At 40.0% G+C, this 26965-nt stretch overlaps 1 protein-coding gene across 1 annotated transcript in view; it reads left to right on the top strand.

Annotated features, from left to right (window-relative positions):
- The window catches only part of LOC149445015 (putative cation-transporting ATPase 13A4), a 119255-nt gene that overhangs the window by 86553 nt on the left and 5737 nt on the right, over window positions 1–26965 (top strand). Inside the window, exons 20-28 of the mRNA XM_089654308.1 lie at window positions 1418–1534; window positions 4735–4814; window positions 5378–5420; window positions 7596–7705; window positions 11422–11518; window positions 12268–12340; window positions 13382–13556; window positions 24159–24331; window positions 26710–26798. Coding sequence (XP_089510434.1) covers window positions 1418–1534; window positions 4735–4814; window positions 5378–5420; window positions 7596–7705; window positions 11422–11518; window positions 12268–12340; window positions 13382–13556; window positions 24159–24331; window positions 26710–26798 — 957 coding nt within the window. The remainder of the gene's footprint in view (window positions 1–1417; window positions 1535–4734; window positions 4815–5377; window positions 5421–7595; window positions 7706–11421; window positions 11519–12267; window positions 12341–13381; window positions 13557–24158; window positions 24332–26709; window positions 26799–26965) is intronic.

Genomic DNA, 26965 nt, shown 5'->3' on the forward strand with positions numbered 1-26965 from the left:
TCCCAGTTGAAATTTGTTTAAAAATGTAAGTATCTTGGCATAGATGTTAAAACACCTACTTCTCAATATATAGCAAATAACCTTTCACCACATAAAGACTCTTTTCAAGCAAAGACTAAACAATGGTTGAATCAACCACTAGATTTAATGAAAAGGATGAACTTAATAAAAATGTATTTTTGCCAAAAAAATCTATATATTAGCCAACTCCCCATGCTATACACTTGACAAACTTTAACCACTTGTCTACTAGAACCTTTTTTTTGCACATATGTTAAAATGCACATTTTAGGCCCAAAGATATATATATATATACCCCAAAGATTATATATTTTCTGAAATCAGAGACTCTGGAGAATGCAGTGGTGATAGTTGCAATTTTTTATGCCACATAATATTAGTGCACATGTTTTGTTAATAAAAAGATGCCTTGTCTCTCCCTCTTTAAATGTGACCTTCTTAATGCAATACTAAAGGTTCAGGTTTTTTGTTATACTTACCTGCTCTGTGCAGTGGTTTTGCACAGAGCAGCCCAGATCCTCCTCTTCAGAGCAGCCCAGATTCTCCCGCTGCTGTTGACAGCCGAGGTTCTCGTGCACATCGCTGGATTGAGATGGGGTTCAGGTATTAGGGAGGCTGGGGGGTGGCGTGCTGCTGCACACAGAAGGTTTTTTACCTTCATGCATAGAAAAACTTTGAGGCTTTACAATCACTTTAACAATTGCCTAATTTCTGGAATGTGGGGTTATGACTATTGAGGTGTTTTTGTACACTCTTAACAAAACTTTGTGGAAAATAGTGTGGTACTGCACTAAAAGAAGAAAACATACATATACTATACTATGAAACAGTTTTTGCCACTGTCTCGCAATTGTTATGAAGTTGAGGGATTTAGGGTTATTTTATTTTGAAGTGAAAAAAAAACTTCCAATAGATTTGGTGTGTTCTTTCTACTACTTCAGTTGCTTAATTTTGACCGATTACTGCTGGAAAAAAATGTGTCACAGCAAAAACCACCTAAAAAGAAACTTGTTATCAAGTTAAACTTAATCAGATAGGGGTGCATGCATGATGTTTGGCACATTGTGGTGTATTAGGCAGCCAATTCAAATTATATTAGTTAGTCACAATATCCCTGTGCTACCTTATAAATAAATGTGCAAAAAATTATACTAGCTGGAAGCTAGCTTGCACCTAATTGTGATTCACACACAGCTATAAACAAATTAATAAATTAATGAATTAATATATGCTAATGCAGTACTCTCAGCCTACAAATAAAGACTAAACACTAAGTGCATACATACAAAATACTATAGCATATACAACAAAATAATAATTAAAAAAAACATCAAAGACGTGTTTACACTGGCTGTGAATAATAAATATGTTAATAATAAATATGTTTGCTTGACAGGTGTTACACATTGATATGAGTGAAACAGATGATAACAAAACCAAATATTTTCATTTTGCTATGACTGGAAAATCCTATCAAATAATTGTGAACCATTTCTACTCATTATTTCCAAAAGTAGGTAAATAAATGTAAATAGAAAATATTTTAATGTATTTCAAATCTTATATACATGTAACAAATGTAGGTCATTGTCTAATGCACAAGCAATGCAGGGGGACAGATTTGAATTTAAATATGATAGTCGTTAGTTGCTCATTAGTAAGGGTGAGCTCAGGTTTTGGACTGAATACAAGTTTTGACTGAACTTTAACTGTTTGAGCATTTGGACAAACGCCTGAACATTTTCCCACTCAGCTGGACCTGAGCGTCATGTATAATAGCTGTACTTCCATTATTACACACATATACATGAAAGCTTATCACTGACAATAGTTGTTAAGAATGCCAGTGGGTGCAGACACTGGCCAGTCCTTAACAACCAGTGATGTCACTAGCCCCATTCATTTACATGGCCAGAAATCTCTGGCCATGTAAGAAAAGAGGCAGGGATAGTTTAAAAAATGTCATTGGGTATGGTATGAATTCTTATAGGAATCTGGAATCCCCTTAACAATAAGGGGATATCCAGACACCGCCCACATGTGAATAAGTAAGGGGTACCTTTGGAGTTTTTGACAAGTCTTTTAATGAAAAAAAAAAAAATTGCCATAAGGTACTGTACATGCATCCTTAAACACATCATTCAGCAACATATATCCATGTTAATCATGATGCCCAATGTCTGCCGACCTGCCGAAAGAAAAAACAATTTTATGTATCACCCGCTCGCAGACCCCTACAACCACTGAGACTAGGTTGTGGGGAAGAGGATATTGTCCCCCCTTTCAAGGTATCACTCATGTTAAGGGCATGTGGCCTAGTATGGTTCAGGAGGGGGGTGCACACTCTACATTGCTGGAATTCATGATTGTATGTACATCGTAGGACTTTTTTTTCATTTTTTTTCTAAATAATAGACTGTCTTTGTTTTTATTTACACTTTAATTTTTGTAAACAAATAGGGGTACCATGTACTCCTTACTGGTTCACATTGAAACATGATATCTGTGTGTTGCTACCAGATTCTGATAAGCCCTCACCCACAAAACCCTGCAACCACTGGGTCAGGGTTGTGGGGAAGAGGTCCTTGTCCAAGATGGTCCCCCATATTGAGGGCATGTGTCCTGTTATGCTTCAGGAAGGGGGGTAGCCCATGCTTTGTAATGTTTTTTGCATGGGGATACCCTTAAAATCCATGCAAGATCAGAAGGATCTAGTGTGGATTTCTTGGGGGATCTCATGCATTTTTTTTCTTTGTTGTCCGTGTAGGGTACCCCTTAAAATCTGTACCAGACACAAGGGGTTTGGTATGCATTTTGTGTGTGTGTGTGTGGAGGGGGGGGGGGACAATTTTGTTTCATTCTTGCAGGATTTGATACAGCAAAAGCGGCATTTAAAACACAAACTAAAGGATAAATTGATGGCACATGACTGCTTTGTATTTTTGGGGACCTTTAGAGGAAGATGTGCCTTTTATTTTTAAGAAGTCGGCTGGGAAATGTAATTTACTGGCAATTAAATACAATTTTTTCTTAAAAAAGTATCACTGATCTGGGCTGAATTAAATTTTTCCAAATATTTTTGCATTGGTACATGTACCCCAAGGCAGAAACCACCCCAAGCTATTCTTGAACAAATCTTTGCCCATGGGATCAGAAAAGGGGCATTTTTGATTTGACAGATTTGGATTTAGATGGGTTCAGGTTTAGCATATGAACTGCTTTGAAGTTTGCTGAACCCTGATTGAACCAAACCCAGGAAAGTTTGGCTCATTCCTACTCATTAGTAATGCTTTTCCATTGCCTTGCAAAATGGCAAGACAGCTTCTTGGTGATGTTTTCATTGTTCAATGGTACCAGGGAAAATAATTATTATTAGAAATTGGACACTTCTGTGGAAATTTATCAGTGCTCTTTTACCATGACTAGCAATGATTTTTCCATTTCCCTTTATGAAATTACAGAATAAATAATTGGAGATCTGCTTTTAGGTTTTGTGTAGATTACTGTACCCTGCCTCAGATGACTGCTTTATTGGCCATCTACATGAAATTAAAGTGTATTTTTTTTGTATGATTGGTATCAGACCTCAACGGTTTAAGTTATCCTCAGGAAACTGTTTTTTGTAGTTTCTTACCTGGCATTCCTGTTTGTAATAGTGCTTCTGTTTCAGGATGACAATATTAAGACACTGCCTCACAATAAGCATAGTCAACCTACTCTGTGACCTCCTTCACTTGGCCCTCAGACTGCATAGCAGATAGGCCTGATATGCAGCTCAACAGTTAACTGAAGGACTGCACATGGAGGAATCTTTTGAATTCAGGCTAAATTAAAAACTCTAACAGCCAACCATAGCACTGTCAAGTTGCATCAGGAAATGATGTTACTGGCAGGATCTCTGAGTAAGAAACTTTGCAAGAGTTTCACAAAAACAATTTGCTTAAGAAAACTGTATACAATAAACTATGGTGACAGGCGTATAAAAACATACTTTGAGTTTATATACATGTTAAGCTTTTGCTATTTAATACTGCACTGTTGAAGGTCACTGATTATCAAACTTTAGAAACACTGCTCTATGCAAAAATAAAGAACAAGGCTAATGCCACCCAGAATGAAGAAGGTCATAGATAGTATACTAGTCTGGTAAAAATATGCATTGACCTTCATCTTTCCTGGCCACATACTTGCCTAGAACTTTCTTAAACCAAAAACACTCTGAGGTTTTGTCCTTATTTGCAGAGCATGTAAATTATTATTTTATTTGTCCCTGGAAACAACTATATATCTAGAAATTCTGGTATATGAGACAGATATAACTTACTATTATAGAGCCATTTATTCTTCACTGCACAATACTGTTTCATGCTAGTTGGCCATCATCATTGTAGTTTAAGAAAATTATGACTTCTATGGAATAGGGCTTATGAACTGACAAGATTGTACAACCAGACAGGTTACTGGGGGTATGGGCTAAATTAACCAAAAGATCCCAACATAACAAGTGCTTTATTGTGCTTCTCTGCTCCCTTTAGCCTACCTCGCCACATCCTGCCTGGCTGTAATGTTTTTTAACCATTGAAATCCGAAACTAAAGGAGGGAAAGCTGCAATACTTAAATTCATTTTTTTTTCTGCCCAGCTTAAACAAATCTTAACAGAAATGTCAAATTCACTTGTTCAATTTATGAAATATATCATAATGTGGTTACAGATTCTTCTAAATGGAACTATATTTGCTAGAATGAGCCCAGGACAAAAGTCCAACCTTATCGAGGAATTTCAGAAGATAGAGTAAGTTCCTAACTATTAACAATGTTAAATATTTAAAATTAAATGGATAATTGTACAGAGATAAATAACATTTATATCAAGGAAATATGAACCACAGCACTACTGTATTTCACTTGCTATCTCATTAGTCTTGCAGAGATAACGGTGTGTAAATATGTGTGATTCCCTGTGCTGCACTGTGAGTATTTGCACATGCACACAAATACATATGCATCTTGCCATATTTGAATGTGTAATAGTTCTCATGGACTGCTCTCCGATTTTTGGGAGGAATTCTGTCAGAGCTTTGTATAAAACATGCTGTTCACACTGTGTGCGCGATCCAGATTTCTGCTACTGCCCTCAGGTTCTTTCCAGCTGTTTGATGTTGGATTGTATGACACTGCTCCCTGGTTCATTCCTTTTTTTGTGATTTGGATTCTGACAATTGAGACATAATCTTGAAAAACTTGTCATGCTTCCAGCCTGGTGAAAATTCACAATTCACCATTGTTACATATTCATATAGAAAATGCAAAGGCATTTTACTAAGGTGGACTCCTGATATCTCTTTTATTATTTAGCTACTATGCTGGCATGTGTGGAGATGGAGCAAATGACTGTGGGGTAAGTAATGTTTAATATAATTTCTGTCTTAGTCTGCACTAAGATTCTAAAAGCTGTATGGGTATTTGGTTTGCAGGATATCTATATCAATACAGTTACATTTCCTATAGTGAAGTTCCAGTTTTGCTGGAAGCTCTTGCAGGTCAAATATGTACAGCAGTTGCTGATCTTTACCTGTTTTTGTATTGTAAGTATGAAGGCAGGCAGTACCTATACATTTGCTGAAATCTTTCAAATTGATTAACTGGGAGACTGAAGAGAAAATCTTTGTACCATCAGCATCCATTTATACATAGCAGTCCATACACCAATGTATGTCTTACAGTCTGCATTGCAGAAGGAGAACATCATAGGAATGCCTCATTGTACCCTGGGCCATATGCATGCTGAACAAATAGGTTTCCTGATGTAGGAATCCTCTGGCAGTTGCAGGAAATGCTCTACCGACTCTGTGGGATCTGCATACATGGGTCTAGGTCCTTCTTCTGTGTTTGTTTCGTAGATCTGAAAGGAAAGTCTTTCTGGTAAACTTTGTTTTGCATTAATCCAGGTGAATGTTCTTTCTGATAAGACTTCTCATAGTTGCTCTATGGACTGATGCATTATTGGGGACGCATTTCAAGCCCTCAAGGCCCTAGGATACGCAAGACATTTCAGCACATTTTCCCTTTGGGTGCTTATTCTGGCTTGAAAATGGGTGGGAGCTGGGCTTAGTGTTTAACTTTATCAGATGTGTGTTCCTCCTTGCTAAAGTTTGGTGGGGAGATCTACCTTCTATCCCTTGTCTACAGTTGTATGGGGAGTTCCCATGTAATTTAGCTTGTCAGGCTTACTCTGTGGGATCAAATTTTGTTTCCCTAGGTGGGCTCAGAAATCACCATTATCCTTAGGTTTCCCCCCTGGCAGTCATCACATTATCTAGATGAAGGTCCGACCTGACAGTCATTCCATGCATGGATCCAATTTTTCTCTTTAACCTCATAGGATCAGGTGAGCTATAGCCTAGGGCATGTTCTAACCTAGGGTAACTCTGGTCACCCTCTACCAATAAATTATTCTCAGATCCTTTTGTCTGGTTCCAGTTCTAAAAAGGTGATTTTTGACAGTTGTTTAGGGTATGAGTCCTTCCCTGTTGGGAAATATTTTTTTTCTTCCTCCTTCTGGTTGGATCAGGTAGACCAGCTTTCGAGCTTTTGGTCTGTAATTATTTTTTTCACTCCCATGTTTTTTACTATTATACTAGTAAATGTTTTTCTTGGTATTCTGGCATCAGACATAATGTTTTTCCTTTTCCTTATCAGGTAGGGGTTTGCATTAATAGTTGTTGATTGTTGTCCAGTCTTCAGTGGGACTGCTTTTTATACATATGTCCCAAAGGTGATGACTTTCTCAATAGATGAGAAAGAAATTTGTTTCTCATCTATCTAAGGAACACAGGTCTCACCCGTTTGTGTTTTGATCATACTCTTGGTATTGCTTGCTACAAAACTGAGGAATACTGTTAGAAGGAGTCATTATTCTGGGCTACCCTACAGATTTTGTTTACTAGTGTCCATAACTCCTGCAAACATCAGCATAACCTCACAATGAATATTTCCTGTGTCCCCCAATGGACTTCAAGACTGTTACATTGAGTACAAAATAAAGTAAAGTTAGAATTCCTAATCTAGAAAGATAGATCTATGCCTGTGGCGTTTTGATGTTTTAAATCCAATTGATCAGCATGGAAGTTAAAAGCTCAGAATTTTAAGGTGAGTGCAGAAAAGGCAGACAATTCATCATGACAAGTTTCTTTATTTATGTAAAAAGTGGTAATAGAAACTACTTAGCATCTATTATTTACCATAGTTGCTATTGCTATGGGATACTGTGCTCTGTGGCTCTTTGCAGTGACTTCTTATATAATTTTTGGGCCTCTGATCACAAGATAAATATAGCATTAAAGTGAGTAGAGAATCTGGTTTGCTTTAAATAACTGTATGGTCTTGACTGTTGGATTAGCTCAAGATGGTGTACTGTCTATCGATCAGCTTTTGAAAACTGCATTTGATGTTTTTGGTGTGGTGGTTTCAATGGCAAGTTAAAATAAATATGTAAATTTGGGAAAACATTGAAGAAAAAGAAAAACAGCAAACAACTCAATATGATCAACATTTTTATTGATGTAATTTGCAGGCTTTGAAAATGGCTCATGCTGGTATTTCACTGTCAGAACTAGAGGCTTCTGTGGCCTCACCTTTTACATCAAAAACCCCCAATATTGAATGTGTTCCAAAGCTTATCAAGTAAGTTCATCTTATACTTTATTAATCTTAGCATGTTGCAGTTTTTTCAGCAGACAGACTTAGAACTGACAACATGAGACTGTTTTTTAAGGTGATGAAAAAAAGATAGAATTAGCATGTGTGAAACATGCTTGATGATATCCAGCCTAAAGTATAACAATAGAATATTGTTTTAAAAGGCAAAGTTGTTGAAATCAGTAAACTGAATTAATTTACAGTACTTGCATGTATTGCAATGGGAAATTAGCTAATATGCACAAACGGCTCTATCATACCTGACAGCATTATGTGCTTTTATGGCATGTTGATTGCGCATGAACATCCAAATCATATTCTTCGTATTTACATGCTTATGATATGGGAGATAGAGCAAGGGGTTGATTTACAAAGACTGGAGAGTGCAAAATCTGGTGCAGCTATACATGTTAGCCAATAGGCTTCTAACTCCAGCTTGTTCAATTAAGCTTTGACAATAAAACCTGGAAGCTGATTGGTTTCCATGCATAACTGCAGCAGATTTTGTACACTCCAGTATTTGTAAATCTCCCCCAAGTGTCTTTTGCTTTGCTGTAAAACCTTTACTGCTTTGATTGGAATATGCCCATTTCATTGCTTGACTAGTCACATTTTTTTTAATAGTAAATTGTTGACACGCCTTCTTGCACTTTATGGGAACAGAAGGCATTAAAGCTGCATTATTTGGATGTTCAAGCTAAGACCACGCTATACAAATTTACTATCAGTGTGCAATTCACTAGATAGGATTTGGGGATTACTAAAACACTAGCACAACCAAGCAAGGGAAGGCAGGAAGTACAATGACTGGCTAGTCACTGCCTTGAGGGACATGTACAAATACAATAAATTATTTAAAATAAAATACTGTACAGTGGGGAGAGGCTATTTTACTGCAGCTTTAAGAGCAACACTGAAAATACACAACTCCTTTAAACAACATGCTTGGGGAATGCCTTAAAGTGATCATAAACCCTCACCTTGTAAAATAACCCATTCAGTTTAAAATAGAAATGAAAGGAAAACATGTGTGTATAGATATAAAAACATTATATACACTTTTTTTCACTTTTTTATGAGTAATCACATACCCTCTGTTCTTAGCTGCATAAGACCTAGGGGAGAATAAACAGCAGCACACTGAACTTCCCACTGAAAGGCTGTGCAGGAGGGTGGCGTATCAGAACAAGTCTGATCATTTGAAGAGAGCACACTGACTTCCCAGAACAGCTAAAGAACTGACCATGCTGTGCTCTCCTGCCTAGTGTACTTTGTTTTTAATAGGAAAGCAGAGGGACTGGCAGGAACACCAGGGATTGAACACAAAGGAAGCAATACAAAGAGAACAGGATACTTTTTCATACAAGTGCGTAATACAGCATGCACATATAAGGAACATGAAATGTTGGGTTTACATAATTTGTAAACTGAATGTGGTTTCACTGAAAAGTAAAATGTATACAGTCTCAGCATCAGTGTACCCTAGCAGTGCATATTTGGATGTGGAAAAAAAAAGGATCTCTTTCTTTTAGGACTCAATTACATCAGACATCCACACTGATCGCACAACCGCTCATGTGCACTGGCAGGAACAGTACAGATGCATTGGTCCCGACGCACCATACTGTTTACATTTTGTTTGTTCAAGTGGAAATGTAAAAGTGACCTTTTATAAGGTTCCATTCACACTGTTGCATTACAACACTGTAATGAGCCTTGCAACCTGCTCTGATGAAAAACAAAAGTACTGCGTACATGAAGGAAACAGGGCCTTTTGTCTTGTTCTGGGACAGCACTAGGAAAAGTTGTGTGGAGCAGTCCCAGCACACCTGGTATGAACAAGCTCTTACAACTGGCTTACATACAGCAACAACACCCCAATTTTATTATTTTCAGTTTAAAAAAAAAACTTTTTTTGCAGGTAGCTTTATCAGCAACACATGCTTTTCCAACAAGCAATAATAGTTGTTGCAAAGGATGAAGGTTTTTTACCTTCATGTATTCTATGCATGAAGGTAAAAATGCCCTGTGTGCTGTTCCCCCCACAGCCCTCCCCCCCCAGTACTTATCCAAGTCCCCTCTTGATCCAGTGATGTGCACGAGAGCCTTGGCTGTCCCAGGATTTTCTCTCCTCATTGGCTGAGACACAGCAGAGGGAGCGATTGGCTCCCACTGCTGTTAATTACAGCCAGTGAGCCAATGAGGAGAGAGCAGGGAGCAGGGCTAAGCCACGGATCTGTGTCTTGTGGGCTTGGGAGTGGGCATGCACCCGTGCCCCTATAGAAAGTGGCTTTCTATTGGGGGCACTGGTCAAGGGGGAGGGGCCAGGAGCACCTATGGGGTGACCTGATAAAAGGAGGATAGGGGATGCTCTGTGCTTTAACTGGCAGATAGAAATTGCCCAGTAGTTCGCTGTGGCTCTCCCTAAACTTTCCTGCTTTTAACCTATACCAGGATCTCATTAAAAACAGCAGGTGATACAGCAGTGTAAAATTAATATAGCAAGGCTAGGCCTAAATTTACTGGAGATGAGCACAGGCTAGGCCTAAATTTACTGGAGATGAGCACAGGCTGGGAACTTCATTAAAGAATTTAGAGAGACTACAGATTATATAGTAGTGTAAAACTGGCCAGTAGCAGGGAAGTTTTAATCAAGGATAATACGCCAAAATGAAGTAGTGACAAGGAACACACACAGGTGTTTTACTGCAAGAATTAAGGACTGCAGATTATACACTAGTGTAAAATTGGCCAGCAGCAGGACAGGCTTATTTATGGATAGTAGGTCTAACTGGTGTGCGCCCAACTTGTAATCTATCTATTTATCTATCTTATTTTATCTACCAGGATTGGAGGTATGGTAAATGTTATTGCTATAACATGAGGCTCTTTCAAACAATATAGTGGCTTAGGGGCGGACTGGCCATTTGGAAACTTGGGCACTGTAAGTAGGGGGCCCCGTGAGATGCCCCTGGTACCTTTCTCATAGGCTTTTTTGAGTTTGGGCAAGGACACAGGGGCCCCATGATCCCCTATTGCCCGGGGGCCCCATGAGTAGTCAGTCCGCCCCTGCAGTGGCTTGCTGTGAACAAAAGGCAAATCCAAGAGCAGATGTTCACTAACAAGCAAATGCTCCTCTTTGCTTACTTGCAAAAAAACACTAACTATACCTCAAAAATATTTTAACCCCCCCCCCTCCACCCCCCCCCCCCAAAAAAAAAAAAGCTTCCAAGCCTGTTGTCAATAGTTCAAATGCCTTGTGATGCTTTATGGTTTTACAAAATAGGAGATTCTACAATTCACCTGGGGTGAAAATCTTCAGCTTCAGGATTCGCCTAAATCACATGGTAGTGGTGAACCCAAACATCATCCCTAAAATCCGTATGAGGTTGTATTACAGCAGCGGTGTGTCATGCATTGCAGTCACTAGTATTTCAGTGTGCCTTTAACATGGCAGGCTGTCTATTAGTATTTTGGCTAAGCAACATATTCATGGCATGATTCTTGCATTGCTTCCTTGTCACCTTGGACATGGCTCTTTCCCTCTGTATTTTTTTTATTTACAGTGTAAAATATATAGACATATTGATGTACACACATGCAAAACAGATGGTGCAGGGATTATTAAAACTGTCAATATTATATTTATATGAAAAATAAATATTAATTGCTTAAGCAAAGTTTTTTTTTTTCTATCACAGAGAGGGACGAAACTCACTTGTCACTTCATTCTGTATGTTCAAGTATATAGCAATGTATGCCATGATTGAACTAATTTGTGTGATGCTCCTGTTTTGGGTAAGATTATCTATCATACAATATAAAATGTATAATTATACAACAAAATTGCAAACAGCATGAAATAATTTATTTACCAAATCAACAAAAAAGGATTTCTCTTTGGGCAACACCTAAATATTTATGGTATATCCCTGAAACACTGAATTATGGTACCCTTTAGTGAATTTTCTGTTGGAATACACAGACCACACCTAATCTGGTGAAAGAAGTAGCTCAGCTTTCACTTAGCTCTCAAATTACTATTGCTATGCTGGGAGTGAGGTAGGTGATAAATCAGGATGTTCTACAGCAGTGATGAACAGGAGATTAAACCTCCCTCTGCTTCTTTTTGAAATGCAGTCAAGCCCCTAATGATGTAAGTTGTAAATAGAGTGAACTCATTTTGAATAGCCAATTATGTGTAAGGGAAATTTTAAAAATATGATTTTTACTAGAACATAATTTGGCATTCAGAATGAACACACCTTCACTTTACTTACTAGCATTAATTGATTTGCTTCTACTCTTGTTGTAAATCAACCCCAATATATACATTTCATATATGCTAACTATGAAGATTGTTTCTCTGTCCATGGAAATATGGTCTCTGGATGACAGATCAATTTTGCACTGATTACAGTGATATTTAATTGCTGTATAATGTTAGCCAGGCATTGGGTAAAATGGTTAGCCTTCTTTAGATTGATCATATTTTGATTAATCAATTTGTTCCCCATAAATCTGAAATTTTTTTTAATCAAATACAGAAAAAGGAACTCCTTGGAACTCGACATTATCTATTGCAGGATGTGGCCATAACTGTCACAGTCATATTAACATGCAAGTACCTACATGTTTTACTGTTCTACCTGTTGAAATCTAACATATTGTGTAAATTAATAAGCCAAACTGTAGTAAACACTATGAAAAATACCATTGAAAGCAAATCCCCATTTTATGCTTTATCATACTAAATAATAAGAATAATACAGAGAAACAAAAGTGTATTATTTCTTTAGAATTATTGTCAGCTTAATGTAGAATAAAGGCAAAACTTTAGGAGGCAGAATTATAACCCTTTTCAGGTTTTTTGTTGTCTGTGTCACATTGGGGAGATTTCCCTTCATTTCCTGCACCATAGCCAAAACTGGAAATGTGAGGAAATTCCCCCAAAGTAAGGGAATCTCTGGTTGTCACCAGAACTAGTGTCCACATTGAAAGATTCCTGTTACAACCCCACTTTCAGGTTCCCTCCCTCTCAGCAGGGGTACCTAACCTGCAGGCATCTCGCACTGAGTTTTGATTGTCATGATATTAGTCCACTCATGAAAGAACCTCCTTCAGAACACTTTTAGGTCATGGACCTATAATGTTAAAAGCAATGACTCTTTGGTAGTAGTAATAGATAGTAGTAGTATCACTAGTAGTGTGCTGTAACTTTTAAATTTGGGCAGCAGCTCCACTCCAGAAATTTAATAAAAAACACAGAGCTATGTAATCAACTGGCTGCTAGTTTTGCTCCCCTGTTATGCAGTTACTCTGTAAATTCAAATACTGGTTGGGATACAGTTTGATCTCTATAACATAATATCCATCTCTTGATTAATCTATGGCAAGATCTCCTCAGCATGACAAAAGCAATGTTTTAGTTATATACAAGCTTGGAGGATCAATGGCATGTTTATAGACATTCAGCAAAGAAACCCACTCACATATATCTTAGAATTAATTGCACACAAAGCATTCCACAGCTTACAAAAATAAAATATATACACTCTTTGATTTCAAATGTCCTGTAATTCTGTAATGGGCACATTTCATATTACTTTGCTTAAAGCTGTGTAACTCTATTAACATATGTGTTTTATTTTATTTTTAAAGTGAGTTTAACTGGTCCATCACCTAAACTGGCTCCATACAGACCATCTGGACAGCTAATGTCACCACCTCTCTTACTGTCAATGATTTTTCATTTCATATTCACCTTGGTTGTGCAGACAGTGGCTTTCACAGAGGTTCAACAGCAGCCTTGGTATGATGAATATGATGTATTCAGGTAATTCTGTCTCAGGATATAACTTGTAGGACTCTTGTTATAAAATATATTGCATTGGATTATTTATTTTTACAGAATTTATTTTAAAAATGATTTGCAGGTTTAGCATACTACACATTACAGTCACCTTCCTTTTGTCTTTATTTTTGTCTAGATCAGATATCTAGACTTAAGCAAGCACATCAAATTTTAAATAAAATGTCTTGTCCTACTTACATACATTATCTATATAGGAAATTGTGTGTGTTCATGCAATAACTGGACTTTTTAGGTACCAATAGAACAAACACAAAAGTATGGTTAAAATATAACAAATACATTCAATATAAATTCAAGGCAATAAAATACAATAGCATTAATGCAATAATACAAAAGAAAAACAAAATGAATCTCCTCAGATATAAACGGGTCCCCAGTAATCAGCAATGTATGTCATCTTTGATCCACTGAGACACAAAGGTCTATTATGTATCATTTCTGGAATCAAGATTTCATTGTAGAAGCTGTTAAGGGGATCCAAAGTTCCTCAACATGTTTTGAATAATAAACCATTTCATCAGGAGGGTAGGAGGTGTGGGGGATCAAAATATTTAGACAAACAAATAGTGAATAAATATATCTATCTAAATCATTTTATACATTTGTAGATATAAAGTATTGAAGTATAGACCAATTAATGCAACAATGTGTCACCCAGGACTAACTAAAAACATGGCTGTAGGTTACCCAGGTGGGAAAATCCACAATGAGGGGTATCACGTACCTGGTGATGGAGGCCAATGGAGAGAGGGCTTCCCTTGCGGTTAAGTTCCGGACTCCCCTGAGAGTGGGACAGCGGGAGTCAGGCCCAAAGTTGCACAGGTCGTCTGTAGGAGTGCTGGTTGGTGGTCCACTCAGAAGCACAGCTGGGGCATGGAGATAGGTCTGCAGACAGGAGGCGCCTGTACGTGGTATGCAAGCCCTTCCAGGATTTAGATGTTTACTGGGTAGTCGGTTCAAGCCAAGGTCAGGTACCAGGTGGGAATAAAGCTGAAGGTACGAAGGATGGGGCTGGATGGACTTATTTGGGTGTACTGGGCAGTTAAGCAGGAAGTGGTCCCACAGTAAAGGAAGAGGTTGCCTTGCTGTCTGCGCAGCCTTTCTTGCGGAGTTAGGGCAAGGTCGGAGAAGGCCGATTTGCATAGGTTCTACCTCTGAATTGTTGATGGGTTGTGGAGCAAGGGCAGGAGCCATTGGTCCTGGAACTTTTGGCAGAACCCAAGTGGGCCGAAAGGTCTGAGTACGCTCAGCGTGTCTTTCCCGTAGACGCCAATCCAACTGAGTAGCGAGTAGGATAAGGTTCTCCAAGGAGGAGGGAGCTTCCACCCTAGCTAACTCGTCCTTGAGGGACTCGGACAGGCCTAGGCGGAACTGGTACTTCAATGCTACATCGTTCCAACTGGTGTCTGCAGACCATTTACAGAACTCCACTATGTAGTCCTCCACAGGCCGCCGACCTTGTAGTAGGGCATGGAGGGCGGACTCAGCAGTGGAGGTCCTCTGGGGATCATCATAGAGGGCAGCCATGGCTTCAAAGAATTCACTAACTGCGTTGAGTGCTGGGCTCTTTTGTCCCAGAAGACTGTGTGCCCAAGACTGAGGTTCTTCAGACAAGAGGGAGATGATGAACCCGACCTTTACTGCTTCCAGAGAAAAGGTCCTGGGTTGCAGAGCAAAATATAATTCACAGGTATTCTTGAAAGCTCTGAACTTACGTTGATCCCTGAGAAAATGTTTTGGAGTAGGAACTCTGGGTTCCAGAGGTGGTAACACGATAGCAGGAGTGGTGGCAGGAGACTGACTGGCAGGTGCGGCTACTGGGTTGGAACCGGCGGAGGGATCCTGGTCCACGGAGGTAGAGAGGGAGTGAAGACGCCCTTCTAGCTGGAAGTATCCTTGCTGTAGATCCTTCACCGCTTGGGTAAGTGCCGTCATCTGTTGGCACAGGGCCTCTAGTGCGGAAGTGCCTCTCTCGGCCTCGGACATACTGGCTGGATGATACTATCACGTACCTGGTGATGTAGGCCAATGGAGAGAGGGCTTCCCTTGCGGCCACCCTGAGAGTGGGACAGCGGGAGTCAGGCCCAAAGTTGCACAGGTCGCCTGTAGGAGTGCTGGTTGGTGGTCCACTCAGAAGCACAGATGGTGCATGGAGATAGGTCTGGAGATTGGTTCAAGCCAAGGCCAGGTACCAGGTGGGAATCAGAGCAGACATAGTCAGATGGGATAGCCGAGGTCATACACAGGGGAGCAAGAGAGAGAGAGTATCCATATGCCAGGCCGAGATCAGATCAGGAGTAAGGAAGAGTAGACAGGTCTAGGAGCAAGCCAAGTCGGTAACAGGAAAGCATGGGTCAAAGTCACAGGAAACAGGAACAGGGTACGGGGAGCTAGAGATCATCCAGCAACTTGAGGAAGTGATGAGCCTCCTTATAAAGGCCGTCTGGCACCAAACTGAGGCTGATGTGTCCTTCTGCGGCCATGCAGAGTACTGGCAGAAATGCCAGATCTTCCAGAACTTCTGCCGTGGACAGGACACTAACAAGGGGTCTCCCTGGGGCAAATATGATGCCATATCAAAGAAGCCCCACAGGAAGGGGAAAGAGGAGAAGGTCGCACAAATCAAAACCAAACTAGTAGGTAAAAAAATTCTGTTATCTAGAATGAGAGCGGTCACTCAAAAGATTTATAGAAAAAAAATGCAAAGATCAAGGTTGGAAACACCCATCTGTGCAATGCTAGGAATTTATAAAAGGCTCACAGCTGACAAGGTTCCGAGATTTGTCTAGGAATGTGCAGGGTGGATACAGAGCTGTGTAAAGGTGAAGATTAAAAGGAGACTGTTTGTGAAGTAGAAAGTGTAAACTGCAACAATTACAAAAGGGCAAAATATAAGTAGTAGGAAAAGCTATCTATTGTTACAGGAACAGGGGAGAGAGAAGGGAAAAAGGGGGAGCTGGGAGGGACGGGAGACAGAGAAAAGAGGATGAACAAGCATGATGAGAGAAAGCTATTAGCGTCTGGTAGTACTGTCAGGGGCGGACTGACAACTCATGGGGCCCCCGGGCAATAGGGTATCATGGGGCCCACGTGTCCTTGCCCAAACTCAAAAAAGCCTATGAAAAAGTTACCAGGGGCATCTCATGGGGCCCCCTACTGACCCCGGGCCCTCGGGCAGTGCCCAAGTTTCCAAATGGTCAGTCCGCCCCTGAGTACTGTATATACCCAGTTCAACTCCTTAAGGGTTATTGACACCCAATATTCCTTAAATATTATTCCTTAAATCTTAAGGGGCATCCATATGGCAGAGGTAATGGTAGACCTGTGGTGGAACCTGTGATGGAAGCAGAAACTGGTATCCCCAACAGTGATGGGCCGAACACCCCATGTTTGGTTCGTGGTCTAACATTTGAACCTAATGAATGTTCAATGAGAACTTTGAACTCAATGCAAGTCTATGGCCCTCAAAGTTGTAAATTCAAAACTACCCATTTTGAAGGTTTATATGCAAGTTATTGGCCATAAAAGGGGTATGGGGACTCACCACCACAGGTCTACCTTTAGGCCTGGTAGGCCTATTAAGAGGAAACTCACCCCCAAAAATGGGAAGGGGGAATCGGGGGGTCCCCCCTAAATGCCTAATAGGCCTGGCAGGGCAGGAAAGGGAGGGAAGATTGAGCGCCCCCCTCTCCGCAGCTTACCGAGCCACATGCCCTCAGCGTGGGCCTCTTCCCCACAACCCTGGCCCGGTGATTGTGGGGTTCTTCCTGCCCAGACCAATTTTCAGCTTTCAACACTGTCAAACTTTGACTGACAATTACTCAGTCATGCAACACTGTACCCATATGAAATCTTTGTCCTTTGTCCTGGGTTTTTTATTTTTTTGCGCTATAAATGAAAAAATACGACCAAAAAATTAGAAAAAAACACATTTTCTTTGCTTTTGTTGTAAAATTTTGCAAATAAGTAATTTTTCTTCATACATTTTGGCCAAAATTTATACTGCTACATTTCTTTGGTAAAAATAACTTAAATCTGTGTATATTATTTGGTCTTTGTGAAAGTTATAGCGTCTACAAGCTATGGCACCAATCATTGAAAATTGATCACACCTGATCTACCGATGTCCTATCTCATTTCTTGAGACACTAACAAGCCAGGATAGTACAAATACCCCACAAATTACCCCTTTTTGGAAAGTAGACAGTCCAATGTATTTAGTCAGAGGCATAGTGAGTTTTTTGAAGTTGTAATTTTTTGCTCACAATTCTTCTGAAAATGAAGATTTATTTATTTTTTTCAACAAAATTGTCTTATTAAAAGGTTACTTCTCCATACGCCACACGGCATATGAATACTTGCAACTACACCCCAAAAACACATTCTGCTACTTTTCCTGAGGATGAGGAAACCACATGTGTGAGACTATGAGGATACCACATGTGTGAGACTTATTCACAGCCTAGTCACATAGAGAGGCCCAACATGCAAGGAGAACCATGACATGTCCTAGGGGTATAAATTACACATTTCATTTCCTGACTACCTATTACACTTTTGAAGGCCCTGGAGCACCAAGACAATGGAATTACCCACAAAATGACCCCATTTTGAGAACAAAACACCCCAATGTATATTCTGTGTGGCATAATGAGTCTTTTGAACATGTCATTTTTTTCCACAAGTTTTTGGAAAATGTGGAAAGAAATGAAAATGTATATTGTTTTACACAATGTTGTCCATTTATAAGATATTTCCAACACATAGCATGTACATACCAAAAATTACACCCCAAAATACATTTTTCTACTCCTTCTAAGTATGGGGATAGCACATCTGTGAGACTTTTCCACAGCCTGGCCACATAGAGAGCCCCAACATCCAAATAGCACCTTTAGGCCTTCTAGGAGCAAAAATTACACATCTAATTTCTTGACAACCTATCATGTTTTTGAAGGCCCTGGAGCACCAGGATAGTGGAAACACTCACAAAATGACCCCATTTTGGAAAGCACTCCAACATATTTTTTGTGAGGCATAGTGAGTCTTTTGAACATGTCTTCTTTTCCCACAAGTTTTAAGAAAATGTGGAAAGAAAATGAAAATGTATTTTTTTTAACTCAAAGTTGTCCATTTATAAGATATTTCTTACACATAGTATGTACATACCAAAAATTACACCTCAAAATACATTCAGCTGCCTCTCCTGATTATGGCGATACCACATGTCTGCCATTTTTCCACAGCCTGACCACATAGAGAGGCCCAACATCCAAGAAGCACCTTTAGGGGCCCCTTCTAGGGGCAAAAATTGTATATCTAATTTCCTGACAACCTATCACGTTTTTGAAGCCCCTGGAGCAACAGGAAAGTGGAAACACCCACAAAATGACCCAATTTTGGAAATAAAACACCACAAAGTATTTTCTAAAAGGCATAATGAGTCTTTTGAACATTTCATTTTTCCCACATCAAAATACAAATACGATTATGTGCCCAACATTGCAACAAGTGTAACACAAAAATTAACAAATACTGTATAGAAAACAATTTAAACAAAATATTACTTGTGGTATGAGTAGAGTATTAGTCCAGGTCAGTACAGGCAGCAGGCTGACATTCAGGCAGCAGGCAGGAACAAGGTCCATAAAAAGTCCTGGGTCAGTACAGGCAGCAGGCAGATATATGGTCAGCACAGCCAAAGTATGGTTAGGCAGCAGGCAGGAACATGGTCAATAAAATGTCCTGGGTTATTACAGGGAGCAGGCAGAGATATGGTCACCACAGCCAAAGTATTTGTCCAGGCAGCAGGCAGGAACATGGTCCATAAAATGTCCTGGGTCATTACAGGCAGCAGGCAGAAATATGGTCAGCACAGCTAAGGTATTTGTCCAGGCAGTAGGCAGGAATGTGGTACATAAAATGTCTTGGGTCATTACAGGCAGCAGGCAGAGATATGGTCAGCACAGCCAAAGTTTTTGTCCAGGCAGCAGGCAGGAACAAGGTCCATAAAAGGTCCTTAGTCAGTACGGGCAGTAGGCAGAGATATTGTCAGCACAGCCAAAGCATTGGGCCAGGCAGCAGGCAGGAACATCAGGCTTAGGGCCTCGGGCAGGTAGGACCAGGGTGCAGGGGCAGAAGCTTTGCCCCACCTAATCTCTTCAAAGCCCCTGGACAAACAGACCATGTTCTGGGAATTACAAAACCTGGAGAAAACAAAAAACTGGTTTTCCCTACTCAGAACTCTACTCTGAAGCCCCTCACATATCTGAGACCCCTGCGTTATCTTGAATCCTACTACTACAATAGAAGAGCAAAATATCAATTCAAGCAGCAGGCAAAAAACATGGTCATTAACAGGCTGAGGTCAGTCCAGGAAAAAGGAATAAACATGGTTGATATTTCAGATGGCAGGCAGAAGCATAGTCGATAAAAGGCCGGGGCCAGTTAAGGTAGAAGTTAGTGGCATGGTTGGTTGAGGCAGCAGTCAAATGATCAGCAGAGAAATTGAAACAGGAAATGGCAGGCTGTTTGAAATATGGGCTAATATTTTAGTAACGTGAAAATGTTGGAAGCAGTCTTTGGCATCTTCAACCTGCTTCTGTTGGTGGATTGCTGTCAAGGAAGTGGCACTCATGAAGTCTGCCAACAGAATCAGAACAAATGCTTTCTGGGGGGGATCCTTGCTGATAGATAAGGGAGGTGACAACTTCTATAAATCTGAGAAAGGCATTGGGTCTTTCTGTGGATTTGGTGTAGGTGATATGCGCATTATAAATAACTAAATGAATAAAATAGATAGCAACTTTTTTATAGCATAAATGAGACCTTCTTGTTGCTAAAAAGAGCTGCAACATCTGACCATTAAAATCCAACCCCCATATAGAGATTATAATCTTGGATAACCGCAGGCTTTTGAATTGGACCTTGTCTTACAGTAAATTCCACCGAGGTGTCATGGATGGTGGACAGGACGTAAATGTCTCTCTTATCCCTCCTCTTCAGGGCCAGCACTTTGTTGTTTCTTAGGCTTGTTGGTTCCCCCCTTTGTAGCCTGGTATTCACTAGAGATTTTGGGAAGCCCTTCCTGTTTTTCAGGAAGTACCGCAGGCCAAGGTTTTCTCACAGTACAGGTGTCGGAAAAGGGGCAGACTGGTATAGAAATTATCCATGTAAATGTGATAGCCTTTTTGTAAAAGTGGATAAGCCAGGTCCCAGACAATTTTTCCACTTGTTTCAATGTAGGTTGGGCACTTAGGGGGCTGGAGCTGGCAATCTTTGCCTTCATATATGTGGAAAGTGTACAAATATCCCGTGGCTCTTTCACAAAGCTTGTACAGCTTTACTCTATATCTCGCCCTCTTACTTGAATTTATATTGCTTAATTCCTAGCCGGGCAGTGAAGTGGACAAGGTATACGTGTACACATACGTTTTTATCAGGGACAAGAAGTTCAGCAAATCTTTGGGAAAAAAAATAAGAAGTGGGAAATTTTGTATAATTTGTCATAGTTGGGATGATCTCTGGGAGGGCACTGGGTATTGTCACTGAAATCAAAGAAACGCATGTCCATCTATTAGCGTGACCTGGGCATTACAGCAGAATAAACTGGCATGTGTGGATTGGGTGTGTGGACCAGTATGCATGTCCTTCATTTTTTTTGTAAGTCTCATGCTAAGGGTGAGGCTCAAAAAAAATCTTAAATTCCTTTAATGTAAGAGGTCTCCATTCAAATGGACAGGAATAGCATGAACTGGGGTTGTTAGTAATGAATTTTTGGGCAAAAAGGTTTGTCTGGTCCACAATAAACTGTAGTAATGTGTTGGGCAAAAATAAACTAAAAAAAATCAATTTCTGAAAAATTCTCAGTGTTGGCCTGCACACCTGGCTGTGCAGTGAAAGGGGGAATGCTTGCTGCTCTGGAGTTGGAGGGCAGCCATAATGGGTTGGCAAGAACATCTGGGAGGTATGTTTAGACCCTGATTCTTGAGGGTTGATGGAATATTCTAGTGCTGGTACTGGGTCTTTCATCTATGAATTTAGTGCCATTGGCATCTGCAGATTGACCATTGGGGTGTATGGCGCTGCTGGTGGCTGCCTCATTTTCAGAGCACTGTATCCTTTTAGAAGGGACCCTTTCCTCATCCGATTCAGTCGCTGATCCATTGCTTTCGATGAGTTCATACAATAAATCAGAATCAGTGAGAGCTCCCTACTGCTCTCATCTGTCATACTGAGGATTTTGAACTGGTGTAAACTTGTTTTGATATAGCTGGCTCTGGTGGCACTGGGACAGGTAGACTGCTGATGTTGGCTGTAGGATTGGGACCCTGGTGATGGTGGCTGTGTGACGGTACTCTGATTGTGGCCGTGTGTCGGTACTCTGCTGATGGTGACAATAATAGACAATGTGCGACAGGTGCACTGCTGATTGGCACTGATGGGCAACATGTGCACTGCTGATGTTCACTGATGGGTAACAGGTACACTGATGGGCACTGATGGGTGACAGGTGCACTGCTGGGCACTACGGGGCAACAGGTGCACTGCTGGGTGATCAGTGCACTGCTGATGGCCACTGATGGGTGACAGATGCACTGCTGATGAGCACTGATAGGCAACAGGTACACTGATAGGCAACGGGTACACTGATGAGCACTTATGGGTGACAGGTGTACTGCTGGTCGAAGTGACAGGTACACTGATGGGCACTGATGGGTGACAGGTGCACTGCTGGGCAACAGGTGCAATGCTGATGGGCACTGATGGGTGACAGTGCACTGATGGGTGACGGGTACACTGATGGGCACTGATGAGTGAAAGGTGCACTGTTGATCGGCACTGATGGGTGACAGGTACACTGATGGTCGACAGGTACACTGATGGGCAACCGGTATACTGATGGGGACAGCTACGCTGATGTCTGACTGTTTTACTAATGGGCACTGTAACAGGGGCTGTAATATGTGTATGCACTGTAACAGCTGTAACTCTCTGTTAGAAGATTCCTCTCCTCACACAAGATCTGTGTGTGAGGAAAGGAAGCTGGTAACAGTGAGTTACTGCTCTGTGTTTACATTTGTGACAGGCTGTAATTGACAATACACAGCCTGTCACGTGGTAATGAACGGCAGCCAACGGCTCTTTACCACGATCAATGATGAGCTGTGTCCAAGGGAGAATCTGTCAGGAGAATCTTTGTATTTTTAGCAATGAATGCTTCCTCTGATTGGCCGAAGGGGAGAGGTGGGCAGATGACATCTAAATTTACACCTTGGCCAATCAGAAGAAACCAATGGAGGAGACGCATTCACCTTGACTCAGTTCCAGGGGAAAGTTACCTATACTGCTGTGGAACACAGCATTGCACATTGCATGTAGCTAATGCTACTACAGTATACCAAAGCACACACAGCAACTGCAAAGTTATATAATGGAACTATTTCAAATTATAATAAACTTTGAATTAAATTCTAAGTTTCAGAGTTGTGGGCTTGGTTGCTATAATGAATGAGCTGACTGTTTGTCCCCAACCTAGGTTAGGACTGAATTTTGGCTGTTTGGGCATTCGGACAAATGTTTGAACTTTTGCTCACTGGCCATATATGGGCAATGACTTTATCTAAATATGGCCATGGCTATGATAACAAGTCCGCAATCTGTTATTTGGCTATAAGTACCATCAGGATAAGTTGTGTGCACCAAATTCTGTGTTTTTTTCTTTGGTGAGTTGGTGGGCATTGTGATTGACAATGGATTGAAAATGAGGAACATTTTTTGAGGATTTTTATTTTTTTAAATATTTGTGTTTTTATTTTGAGGTTACAATTCTTTTTTTTGGGTGTTTTTATTTTGAGGTTACAATTCTTTTTTTGTGACTGAGTAGGGGTACTATGTACCTCCCACACTCATTCACATCGACCCTCACAATCACCAGCCAGGCTTGTGGGGAACATGCCCATCAATATAGGACGGATTCAGCTCCCATTGAGCTCAGCAGGGCTTGAGTTTGGCATCCAAACATGAAGTTCTCCAAACCCTACTCAAACCAAACCCAGGATAGGTTGGCTCATTCCTAAATTACTATCTATTTTACTGTTTTATGACAGAATAGCTTTTATTTAGTAGTCTTGCAACTATTAATGTATGCGTTCAGAAGAAATCTATTCACCAAGACAAGCTGTTGTAGGTCAAATGATAGGCATTTCCACTGGAGACAAACAGCAATAAAAAACAGACACCATTTCTAACCCTTTTATATTCTATTTAAACAAATACAGCTTTGGTATTACTTACATATCAAAGAAGTGTAGCAGTAATTCTTGTAGGGGGGTACATCTTCAAGATCACAATGCAGTATTCACCTTATGTGTTTTATATTTTAATGCACTGTTGATGGCTTGACAAAAAATATTATGAGCATTTTTGTCATCTCTGCTTAAAACAAGTCCATTTTGAATGAAATGTTTAATATTCAACCTAAGCAGGTTTTGTATTTATGTTGTATTTTGGCACAGTAAAGCTGGGCACAGTTTTAATTTTACTTTATTTTGTCTACTGCAGTGGATGTCTTCCACTAAATCACAGCGCTCCAAATATCACAATAAGTGAAGAACTTCTAGTTAATCGAAATTTTAATACAACTACATTGTGGTTTGTAAGTGGAATCAATCTTATTATTGTGGAATTTGTGTTCTGCAAAGGAAGGCCTTTCAGAAAGCCAATATATACAAACTGTAAGTACTATATTCTTTCTTGACTTATTTTCTCCTGCAAAGCATGAAATAGAGAACAACTTCTATAGGTTCTTAAAAATGTCTATATACAGTATCTTGTGACAACTTGGGGTTGTTTAAACTCAATGGTTGTGCATAACAGAGAGTTTATCCCACGCCAGAAGTGTCTTTTCAGAGCTTTTTGTTTCCACTTTTATTTAAAACTCAAAGGTTCAACAAAATATATCAGTTGCCCACACAGCTTCCACCATCAAAATGAACAAAATAGTATTTAGCCTCCTGGCTCTCTTTGGCAATGCTGCAGCTCATAACTTGGTCCTCCTGACCATCTAACACAATGTCCAGTGCTCATGCACAAATGCTGTACCTCTGTCAACTTGTCTCTTTTCCTGAAGGTTTCTGCTGCTACGTTCTTTAGGCTTGGGCCTGTCTCTGTCCTGGGGAAGATATGTACCTCTCTGCTTCCTTGCAGACACACTCACTGACTGCCAATAGAGTGGAACACTGAAATCTGATTCTGATTCTACTATGACCTCAGCACACACCTGCACCATTAGTGTGCTTATTCTCGGCAAATTCTGACCTAGACTGTCAGTTTACACAATGGCATAGCCTTGCCCTGCCACAGACTAAACCTCATTTCTCAACACAGCTGCCCAGTGTTAAAAACACTCCATCTGATCAAAATGCAAAGCATAACTAAACACTAAGTCTACCCTATTTTATAACCCCTCATCATCATAGCTGCTCAAAATCCTGTGAAATACTAACCTAAGTTAATTTTTGAGAAAGCTGATTATCCAGCCCATGGGCAGACTGACAACTCATGGGGCCTCTGGGCAAAAGGGGATCATGGGGCCCCTGTGTCCTTGCACAAACTCAAAAAAGCCTATGAAAAAGGTACCAGGGGCATCTCATGGGGCCCCCTACTGACCCCGGGCCCTCGGGCAGTGCCCGAGTTTCCAAATGGTCAGTCTGCCTTTGATCCAGCCAATCAGTGTCTCTGCCTAAACACACATTCTATATAGCTTATCTCAAACACACCCATGATCGGATCCTAAAAATAATTTACAGCTGCTGTATTTTAACACAAAAAGTGTCTTAACTCAACTTATACATACAGTGCTATATATTCAAACCATAGCAAAAATAATGACTGCGATTACAAATATTGAAGGGTCCATGCTTAAAAAGGTGTCTGTGCTTAATAAAGTGTTCATGCTTAAAGAATATCCAGTACTCTACAGACAATAGTGTTCCATGCTATACAACTTCTTTCAACACTCACTGTTGTGGCTCTTTGCTCCACACCTTGTGTGATCCTCCACCTCCTTTAGGAGGCTTTGCTTCCTAATTGTTCTATGTGAACTACTGAGGAGAAAGGCATGCTTCTCCATGGTTCTGTATGCCTTTTATAATGAGTTAGTTCAGCCTCTGATTATGTCAATTCTGATGAAATGCATTGGGAAGAACATATGATCTGGCATGAATGTACACACATGCTGAGCGGCGCAACGTTTTCATATATGCTTGTTCATTTGCCTTGCTCATGAGTATCCATAATTTTAATAAATCTGCGAGTTATTTACGGTATTACACTATGTGGAGTCCTTTTCTCTCCTAATATGGCTATTGCATAATCTGACATTGTAGAGGTTACTAGCAGAGAAGAGGAACCTACCATTGTTTGCAATTTTTATTCACCCATCGTCTGGGGAAGCGCATCAGACCTCCTATAACTAAGGGGTCTTAATCTCCGGTAAGAGGCATGCTATTTCATGTTGGTGGAGGAGAGCTGCACTGGCTGTATTTTACACCAGTTTTTTTTTTAATTCCATGAAAGTGAACATTTTTCACAATTTTTTTTAATATAGATTAATGCCTACTAAGAAATTTGCACTGGGCACGCACTTGCACTGTTTTGAATGTTTACCATTGCATGATATCTATGCTATTTGGCTGTATGACCTTTTAAAGTGATAGCACAACACATTTTTTGGCATTTGTTATATTGTTAGTGCAACATATGTTATCGGTATTTTTATGAATAGTTTATAAAGAGATCATATACTCCGCAGCACTCAACAAATACTTAATGATTAGCATGTATGTACTTGGGAATTGACTTTCAACAACAAAAAATGGCTTAATGAAAGATTTTTACCCAGAAACAGAACAAAAATACAGAAAGAGAAAGACAAAACATTATCTCCATGATGATAATGACCCTAATAGAACAAATTTACTTTAAATCAAATTGGGAATGCAATTCTTATTGTATTTTTTTAACTATATGTTTTTGTACTGCGTTTACTGCTACTAATGGTGATAGTTTCATTTCTAGAGATCTTAAGTCAATTTTCATGTTTTTCTTACAGATGTCTTTACTATATTACTTATTGCACAACTGGCTGCATATCTCTTTGTGTACTTTGCTAATATTGAATCAGTGTACCGTATTATGGAGGTAAGTCTGCCACATAAATAGACATAATAATACCACAAGAAACATCTGAGGTTGGTTAGTAAAGACAATGAGATTTTTTTTGAATCCACATAAAGCTGCATTTTTAGTTTTTTACATGCCCTGGTCAACTGAATTGCCAGACTCCTGTAGCTGAGTTTCTGGTTTTT

Source organism: Staurois parvus, unplaced genomic scaffold (assembly GCF_062004578.1).
Source record: "Staurois parvus isolate SC_StPar_1 unplaced genomic scaffold, SC_StPar_1.0 ptg000750l, whole genome shotgun sequence".
Classification (NCBI taxonomy): domain Eukaryota; kingdom Metazoa; phylum Chordata; class Amphibia; order Anura; family Ranidae; genus Staurois; species Staurois parvus.